Raw genomic sequence first — 10,202 nt, forward strand, 5'->3', positions numbered from 1 at the left:
CTTGAATAAAGCTGTGGCCAAAATTATGCCAAAAACCCAAACAAAAATTGATGTGTGAAGTGTGAATTTTTTTGGGGGGTGGCATTGTGGGACTCAACACGCAACTGGAGAATTGCCACTGAGAAGGCATTGTTACTGTTCAGTGGCAACTGGGCAAGCATGTAACTGTGGTACCACAAAGATGGCACACGTACTTATAGGATCCACAGTGGCTCATAAAAATCTCTGCATAATTGTTGGGTTTTAAGAGCTTACACGGGATGGCCTACACGTAGGAATTATGAACAAAGAATTGTTATAACTGAGATGTTAATACAGAAATAAGAATGTAAGAACAGCGCTGACAGGTCTGTCCAAAGGCCCATGCAGTTCAGCATCCTGTTCTTGCACATACCCACAAGATGCTACCAGGGGCCTATTGGCAGCCGACAAGCAAGACCTGATAAGTGTACTAAAGTGTCAGCAATTTTTTTTTCTTTAAAGAAAAGCAGCTTCTAAAGATGACTTTGAGGGAAGAAAAGTTGGGGGTTGGGAAGGGGTTCTACTTAACCTTTTATATGCTGGCCACTTTCCCCACACTAAATCAATACTCCATTCCAACTAGATTTGCTGTTTGGCTGAAGTGAAATTAATAATAATAATAATAATAATAATAATAATAATAATAATAATAATTCATTTATACCCCACCCATCTGGCTGGGTTTTCCCAGCCACTCTGGGTGGCTTACAACAGAATATTAAAAACACAATAAAAGAGCACACATTAAAAACTTCCCAAAACAGAGTTTAAGTCAGATAGTTGTTTATTTCCTTGACATCTGATGGGAGGGCGTTCCACTACCGAGAAAGCCCTCTGCCTGGTTCCCCTGTAACCTCACTTCTCGCAGTGAGGGAACCGCCAGAAGGCCCTCGGAGCTGAACCTCAGTGTCTGGGCTGAAAGATGGAGGTGGAGATGCTCCTTCAGGTATACTGAGCCGAGGCCATTTAGGGCTTTAAAGGACAGCACCAACACTTTGAATTGTGCTTGGAAACGTACTGGGAGCCAATGTAGGTCTTTCAAGATTGGTGTTATGTGGTCTCGGCCACTCCCAGTCACCAGTCTAGCTGCCGTATTCTGTATTAGTTGTAGTTTCCGGGTCACTTTCAAAGGCAGCCCCACATAGAGCGCATTGCAGTGAAAAACCTGTGCTGCTCCTCTCTGCTTGGAAATAACAAAAATGCTTTATGGTTTCATGGGCTTCACACACCTCCCTTCAAAAAGCTGAGAAATCTTCTTAAAATTATTGTGGTAAATAGGATTACAAAAGGACCTGTTTTTAACTTGGGGGGGGGGGGGACTTTATTGGATGGTTGCCCCATTTCTTTTATTTGAATTTGAACATGTTGGCAGAAAGAGTTGAAGTTAAAATGACGAAAATAACTAGACAAGGAGAAACAGGAAGAGTAGGAATAAATAGACAGCAGACAAATGGAAGAACTGGGGGCGTGGGTGGCACTGTGGTCTAAACCACTGAGCCTCTTGGACTTGCCGATCAGAAGGTCAGCAGTTCGAATCCCTGTGATGGGGTGAGCTCCCGTTGCTCTGTCCCAGCTCCTGCCAACCTAGCAGTTCAAAAGCACACCAGTGCAAGTAGATAAATAGGTACCACTGTGTCAGGAAGGTAAACAGCGTTCCCGTGTGCTCTGGCTTCCGTCACAGTGTTCCGTTGCGCCAGAAGCGGTTTAGTCATGCTGTCCACATGACCTGAAAAGCTGTCTGTGGACAAATGGCGGCTCCCTCGGCCTGAAAGTGAAATGAGCGCTGCAACCCCATAGTTGCCTTTGGCTGGACTTAACCATCCAGGGGTCCTTTACCCTTTTACCTTTACAGAGTGATCTGTATTGGGATGGGTGATGGTTTAGTAATTCATAAATGATTTGGAGTGAGCCATCAGGTGCGTGTTGACACCAAATTATTCAGAGTGGTAAAAACAAAAGGGGAATATAAAGAGTTCCACAAGGATCTCTCCAAACTGGATGAATCAGCAATAAATGCCAACTGCAGTTCATTTTAAGTTAAGTATAAAGTGAGCTGTGTGTCATTCTTCCGCCACCCCTTAACCTTGCATGGTGATGGCTTCTGAACCAGTGGTGATTGACAAGGAAGGAGAACTTGGGGTCATGGTGGATAATCCAGTGAAAGCATTGGCCCAATTTGTGGCAGCTATGATAAAGAAGTGTTCTACATTAGGGAAAATTTAGAAAATTCTTAGAAAATTTAGAAAACACTTAGAATACTGAGTGCAGTTCTGGTTGTCATATCACAGAAAGGACATCGTAGAACTGGAAAAAGTGTCCAAAAGTACAACCAAAATTCTCTGGGGCTTTTTAGTTCAGAAAAAAAAGATAAGGGAAACCCTGATTGAAGCCCACCTCCCCATTGCAAATGCCTTCCTGTGCACTTCACAACTGGTACCGAGTGAGCTGTAAACCTCTGCTTCCTACAACAGGGGGGTTTGGCAAAACACTGCTGTAAATAGCATGATTTTAAAAGCCTAAAGCGGCATTAGAATTAACTGCTCAGTTTATTATTTACTGCCTATGCTTTCATCTTTGGAGTTCTAATGCCACTAAGCCTAAATGGTATGCGGTATTATGATTGTGATGCAATCATGTAGCTGCTTATTTATACAAACATTATGCCTTTTCATTTTCTCGCGCATACAGCTCCACATGATCTTGGGGCGGAATATCTCTCTGACACATTTCCCCCTTCCAAGAGCTAAGAAATATTTGATTAAATTAAGGATTTTTATAACAATACAAAGCTATGTGAGACTAACATATGTATACGGTTGATGTGACAAGCTGCATTGAATGAACTCACTAGCAATAAACTTAGTGCAGTCATAGGCCATGTGTGTGTGTGTGTGTGTGTGTGTGTGTGTATATATATATGTGTGTGTATATATATATATACACATATATATATATATATATATATTTACAGTGCACCGACCTTGCCTCTCTCTATCCTTGTTTGCAGCGGCAACTCAGCCAAAGGGAGGACAGGCAAGTAAGGCAATCCCACTGTGCTGTTAACTACCGCTGTTCATATAAATCCCAGAAAAGATTCCCTGAATAGTTATGCAACATAGTGTACAACATAGCGTATAAATTACAATGGGTGATAGCCAACTAAATGATATGCAGAGTAAACCAACTATTAATAGAATAGTTAAGAAGCCCTTATATAGTAAAAATTAATTCCAGAATGAAAATAAGTGTCAAAAGAAAGTAATAAAGTGACTTTTTGTGTGTGGAAGAGCTAAATGCAATGTCATTTACAGACCTATGTAAATTAAGCACCTTTATCTTAGTGGTTTTATTCTATGTATGACTTAGTTGGATATCACCTGGTTTGCTTCTCTTTGTTGCAATCCAGACCTAACTAAACTTGATGTTGGTTCTGTTTGGATCACTGAGATTGGGAGAGGAGGGGATGGACTAATAAAAACATGAAACTTCCAGAAAGACAGAAGTTCCAGGTCGCTAGGGTATAGATCACAGCTTAAGCCAGGACCAGTATACCCAGTTTGGCTTCACTGGCCCTCATATGAAAATCCCTATACTTGTTGATTCAACCCAGATGTTTTGAGGGAATGACCACACCGTTTATTTGCATTGTTTTGCCAAACCAACTTGTAAGAAGAAGCAGCTCATTACTCAGGACCAATTATATTGGCACCTTGGTCCTAAAGATCTGTACAGTTGTGAAAGTGTATAAGCTGGCAGAAACTAACATAGCTTCTGTGACACCCTATGAGACGTGATCTGGGCAAGGTGCCCTCTCAACTCTACCAAGTGTCTGTCTTTCCTTATGTCACCACTTCAAATATACAGCTTGATGCATGCAACTCTGTGTGATTGCAATTGTACAATTTCAGTTGTTGGTAACTCCTCTTAAACTGCTTCAGCATGAATGTGCAATGCAATACAAGGCAACAGGTGTTCATACAGTATATTGAGAAGTTTGTTTTAGTTTGCATTAATCACACAGGTTTTGTAATATGACATAATAGTTGCTAAACTATGGTTTCTGTGTATCATCAGCAGTAGGGATCAAAACTGAGCCTTTTTTATTATTATTCCAATAAGCATAAAAGCATCCTCATTAGAAAGTCAGGAAAAAAGAGAAGTATATTTGAAATGATCTTTAAAAATTTAGGCTTAAACTCTCAGTAATGTATGTTTCCTAGTTCATTAATGTAGAAATACTGCACATAGATTTTAATCTTGGAGTTAATAATAAAAGCAATTTTCACTAAAAATATAAAAACTGTAATGGTAGAATCATGATATTGCATTTAGCTCTTCCACACACAAAAAGTCACTTTATTACTTTCTTTTGACACTTATTTTCATTCTGGGATTAATTTTACTATATAAGGGCTTCTTAACTATTCTATTAAAATTTCCATTCAGAAGCAATAATATCTAAGAGTGAATAATGGTCATGTAAATCATTATTTCATATTAATGTAAAAGATTTTGTACGTTCTTATGAATTTTGCTGACATGCACAATTGTGAAAAGGTTATCTCCACTTTCTGCAGTGATATGCGCTGGAACAAAGGAACTATTTTAAAAGCATCGGTGGAGTATATCAAGTGGTTACAAAAAGAACAACAAAGAGGCAGAGAATTAGAGCATAGACAGAAGAAATTAGAACAGGCCAATAGGAGGCTTTTGCTTCGAATTCAGGTTTGTATCGGGATGGACCCGTTAGGGGTCGAGTTTCCTCTCTTCCCACCCCCCCCTCCTGCTTCTCCATCATCAAATTGTGTCTTGCAGTATCTTTCCAATCATCCATAGTACTTTAACAGAACAATGCTGAAAAATCTTACTGATTGCAGTATTTAATTTGTGCAGCAGTACTTGTAGGGCTAGCCGCACAACGGTGTATATATATGCGGTGGTTTAGAGGGGAATACTGTAAGGACATTCTGCCCTTTGTGTATATCGGACCTAGGTAAAATCCACAGTATTGAGGGTGGGGAGGGGGGAAAAACCACTCCTTATTTCATTTGTTTGTTGAAAATAGTATTTGAACACTCAAGACTCCAGGATACCGCATACCACTTTGAAAAATGCCCGTGACATTGTGTTACCTTGGGGTATGTTGTGCCACGTTAAATTAAGGCACACATCATCTTTCCGCGGCTTTCTGTAGCAGAGCGCACATGATTTATAACATATTTAATTGGGTAAGGTATCTGGTGTGCTTCTAGATAGCATTCCTGAATTTTGGTAGATAATTAGCAAGTAGAAACGCTGGCAGGATTTTCTCATCACTTCTAAGTACTTAATGCAGGGCACAATCCATCGAAAATTAAGCTGCTGATTTCAGTGGGGGAGATTAAGCATATGCTTAACTCTCCCATTAAAATCAAGGCGACTCCAAAGGGCTTAGGTTTGGTTGGATCATGCATCCAACCGTTGATCCAGTCACAATTAGTCATTCTTAGGAGCCATTGATTTAAATGAGAAATTAAAGGTTACAATCTTGTACTCACACCTTGGAGTAAGCTCACGGAACTCTATGGGACTTACCTCTGAGTAGACATATTAGTAAGCCCTGCTGAGTTTAACAGGTCATAGTAGATGGTTAAATATCTATGATTACATTGTAATTTTCTCACTGAAATAATGGAATTTAAAATGCTTAACTTTGGGTGGATTGAGCCACAATGTAAATAGATGTCCATTGTGCATAGCTGTGCTACTCCTTTCAACAACTTGGTATATTGAAAAAATTATTTAAACACTGAAGTCTCCAATATACTCTTTTAGGCTTTGAAACTGCCCATGATATTGCCAGTTTTCAAACATATCAATAAACTCTGACTCGTCATAATGAGAATGAGTCTTAGGATTCTGCACCCACTGTTTCCCTTTTCTCCTCTGCCACGACTGTGAGGAGAAGATCAGAATATTTTACTTCCATTTCCAATTAATTATATGTTAGCTTTATGTCTGAACTGTAGTTAAACTAAATATGGTTTATTGAAATGCATTAACTAATAAGCCATGGTTTGTAGTAGGTTAATTTCTGTAAGCTACAGTTAACACTAACCACAGTTTGTTGAAATTTGGACATAACACTAAACAGTGGTTAGCAAAAAAAAACCCGAGGTTTTCCAGTATCCTCCTCCTAGTTCTCCTAGGCTCATTACCATCATGACAAACCATAGTTAATCATAATGTCCACATGCCTCTATCATGCTAACCATAGTTCAGTGTAACATTTACAAGCCTGAACAGCCTTGTGTGTTCCCCTGACCTCAAAGAAGGGTGGAAGAAGGATTTTGTCAGTGTGTAGTTTCACTTCCATGGTATCTTGGATTGCCATTATGCAAGAAGCAGAGTTTGTGGTTTTAAGCAAACTCTTGCTCATTAAACAAGCCAGCTTCACAACCTACTGTGTTCTAGTGCAGTTTTGCCCTACCTGCCACATGTTGTAGGACTCAAGCTTCTATCAGCCCCAGCAAACATGTCCAGTGGTCAAGGATGATGGTGGGTTTAGTTCAAAACACCTATAGGGCATCAGGTTGTGGAAGTCTGGTTTAGTATGACGTGTGAACATCACTGTTATGCTACTAAAAAACAACATGCTGTACAATGTTTGTCAGCAGTATGAATATTGCACATTTTAAGCATACTGTCAAAATAGATTTCAGAATTATTTCAGATGTAGTTTTTAATTTCCTCATCACATCATCTCAGATTACAACAGGGAAGGGAACCTCTGTGACATTTCAAATATTGTTGGAGTACACTTCTAATTATCCCTGACCATTGGCCACGTTGACTGGGGCTGATGGGAGTTTGAGTCCAACGACATCTGGTAGGCCACAGTTTCCCCATTCTGGTTTATGGAAACAAAATCAACTCACCTTTTACAGTGATGTTCTAAATATTATTGTCTTAAACCACAGGAACTAGAAATACAAGCACGAGCTCATGGCCTGCCAATCATGCCTACAATCAGCACGGTGGACTTAGCATCCCATGTCATGAAACAGCAGGTCTATCAAGAAGAGAATTCAGTAGACTATTCTCAACATCTTGCTGTGGTCCACGAGCAACACTCTGACCTGGGCGATGCCTCTGCAGCCTTTTCGGATCCACTCTCGCACTTTACAGATTTGTCTTTTAGTGCCGCTTTGAAAGAGCAGAGGTTGGATGACATATTACTGGACGATACAATATCACCATTTGGGACAGATCCACTGTTATCCTCTGTGTCTCCTGCTGTGTCCAAAGGAAGCAGCAGAAGAAGTAGCTTCAGTTCAGATGATGGAGATGATGTATAGCACAGAAAAGACTGCATAGTTAGGGTGCTGCTGTTTTGTTTTGTTTCGGCTTCGTTGGTGCTAAGAAAATTATGAAACGTATTTATGTTGTTGCTCAGCTTAACTGGAAAAAGAGAGGAGTCAGCTGTTGTTGAGAGAACCTGCCTGGGAATATATAGTTTAGGTCTCTCTCTCTGTGTGTGTGCATACAACACAGATGAGCAATAGAGTGAAAAGCAGTGCTATTTTTATAGAAAAAGAGGTTCCGGAAATCACCTCCCTTGTTCTCTTAGAATGGCACCTGAGACATGCCAGAACCCACCTGAGAGGTGCGAGAACTGAGTTCCTGTGAGTTCCCCCTGAAAAGAAGCTCTGGTGAAAAGCATATCTTTGGTTGGAAGTGATCACAGTAACACTGATATTTCACAGCTAACATTTTGCAATGGATAAGATCTAGACTTGGTCATGCCACTGAAATTTGTAGGACTCCATTAAGTTAAGACTAACTTCAGTTTTATTGATTTCAATGGATCTGCTCTCAGTCTGACCCAGTCTGGATCCAATCCACTGATTCATATTTATTTACTAATAATGCTGCAGATGTGTTTCCTTGCAATTATACACCAATATTGTACCCAGTGCTTTTTTCTAGACAAATAGGTGCCGGTATTCACCAGGAAGTTGTTACAGTAAGTGCCACACATTTTAACAACAACAAAAAAGAGGTCCGGTTCTGCAAACTCTTGAATACCCCTGGGGGAAAAGCACTGGTTGTATCCCCCAAAAACCAGTGGACTACTGTCGGGGCTGTGTTGGGCCCAAGGGCAGCCATACATGACTCAAGATTTGGAGATGGGTATACCAATTTGGGAGCCTGAAGTAAGAGATGGTGAAGCCACAACCTGAAGTACAGCAAGCAGATGGTACTGTTCTGTTGACCAATCAAAGGCAAAAAGCTAGGCTGCTACTGTTTATAACAGAATCTGTCACCCCAAAGGAGCTGAGAATGGCCGCTTACCCAGTTCAAGGGTGGATGGTGGTTGGATCCTGTTGCAGTGACTCTGGGACTGACCAGAGCACCGCCACCTTCCTGTTAGCTCTATTCCTGGCTGCTGTGGAGCAACACTGGTCCCTGTCAGACCTGGTTTGAATTTCAGCCAATCCATGGTGGCTTGGGGGCGGGCATTCAGGAGCCGACCTTGGAGCAGTAGTTTTCAGTCCGGTCTGCTCCTGGACCATATAAACTGGCCAGCACTGCTCTCCCAAAGGAGCTGAGAATACTCGGTCTACAGTAGCTAACAAAGCTAGGCCTGAAACTGAGAGGCACTTGGTTTAAGCACTTGGTCTCTGTCACTGCTAAGGGAAATACATCCTAGGGCTGTGCTAAATAACCGTTATCACCCACCTTTCCCAAAGTGAATGAGACACATTAGATGATGTGTTTATCAGGGCTGAATTGAGATGGTTGCCAATTTCGCAGGCTGGGGAGATGGACTTTTCAACTGTTTTGGGGAGATGAGGATGAGAGCCAATGTGGTGTGGTGGTTAAGAGCGGTGGACTCATAATCTGGTGAACCGGGTTTGCTTCCCCGCTCCTCCACATGCAGCTGTTGGGTGACCTTGGGCTAGTCACAGTTCTCTGAAGTCCCTCAGCCTCACTTTCACTCTCAGCCCCAATTCCTCATGAAACAATTCTTTGTGAAAAGGTAGCATTGTTCTAGGAGCATTGTGAGAGTAAATTGGCCGCTAGCATCCTGGGAGGACCCACTGCCATGAAGCCGAAAGTAGCCCCTAAATCTTCCCCATTCCCACAATTTGAGGAAAAGCTCTTTATGGGCTCAGTCCTAATGTTTGGTGATTTTTAAACGACATATTGATACTGGTTCTAAAACTCTGCAGAATGGGAATATTATCCAACTGGAGAGTTAGTTAATACAAGTTAGATAGACTTTCTATCTCTCTATCTGGGATGTTGTTTGTCCCTTAATGCAGCAGGAATGTTGAAGATTTTTTTTAAAAAAATGAAATGGCAATGCTTAATACATTGTTTTGCAGTTTATGGAAATCTGTTACCTGAAAAATTCAAGTATTTTCACATTATTGATCAGAGAAAGGAATCGATAAAGTATGTCGGTCAAATAGACTAGAAAAGATGCATAACTCCTGCAATTATGATGCTACATTTCATACACAATTAAGGCTGCAATTCTATGAACAGTTACCTGGGGGAAATCTTACTGAATTCATTGTCCTGCTTCTGGGTAGACATGAATAGGGTTGAACTGTAAACAATGCAAAAAAGCAAGCTTAGTGCACAACTTTATACTCAGTAATCATTAGATTATAATATTATTTTCAACCATAATAATTGCAGCTAAGTAATATTTAAGAAGTGTAGCTTGTTTACTTTGCTGTACTATGGTATATCTTGTTCCCCTTGCCAACGTTTTATGCTAAAACTACAGTACAGACAGATGTGGGGTTTAACTTTCTGGTGATATTTTATCAGTCTAGATTTACTATCCAAAAGGTGACCTTGGAACCACAGCAGATTATTAGGGTAACCATATGTGTTAAGGTGGTAATACATTTGTAATGGTACATATAGATTAATGAAATAATAGAGGTTTAGCAGTAAGAGGGCATGGGTTACTCACATCACTTTCATATCTAGAGAGATCATGGAGAATAGTGTGGGTTGTTGAACTGAATAAATAGAATAATTCTAAATCAAATACTAATAATCAGGAAATAAGCTGGCACTCATCCGCCCCCAACTTTGCACTTAGAAAAGTTAAGTGATGTTTCAGAAGTGGAAAGTGAGAGAGTATTTCAGATTGGCCTTTCATAGAAATCACATTATTT

At 40.5% G+C, this 10,202-nt stretch overlaps 1 protein-coding gene across 3 annotated transcripts in view; it reads left to right on the forward strand.

Annotated features, from left to right (window-relative positions):
- The window catches only part of TFEC (transcription factor EC), a 122,542-nt gene extending 113,423 nt beyond the window's left edge, over positions 1 to 9,119 (forward strand). For all 3 annotated transcript variants that reach the window (XM_081929022.1, XM_081929021.1, XM_081929020.1), the window contains exons 7-8: positions 4,599 to 4,746; positions 6,981 to 9,119. In XM_081929022.1, the coding sequence (XP_081785148.1) occupies positions 4,599 to 4,746; positions 6,981 to 7,358 (526 nt within the window). In that variant the 3' untranslated portion in view covers positions 7,359 to 9,119. The remainder of the gene's footprint in view (positions 1 to 4,598; positions 4,747 to 6,980) is intronic.
- The last annotated feature ends 1,083 nt before the right edge of the window (positions 9,120 to 10,202 follow it).

Source organism: Podarcis melisellensis, assembly GCF_964234715.1.
Source record: "Podarcis melisellensis genome assembly, chromosome: 10".
Lineage (NCBI taxonomy): Eukaryota > Metazoa > Chordata > Lepidosauria > Squamata > Lacertidae > Podarcis > Podarcis melisellensis.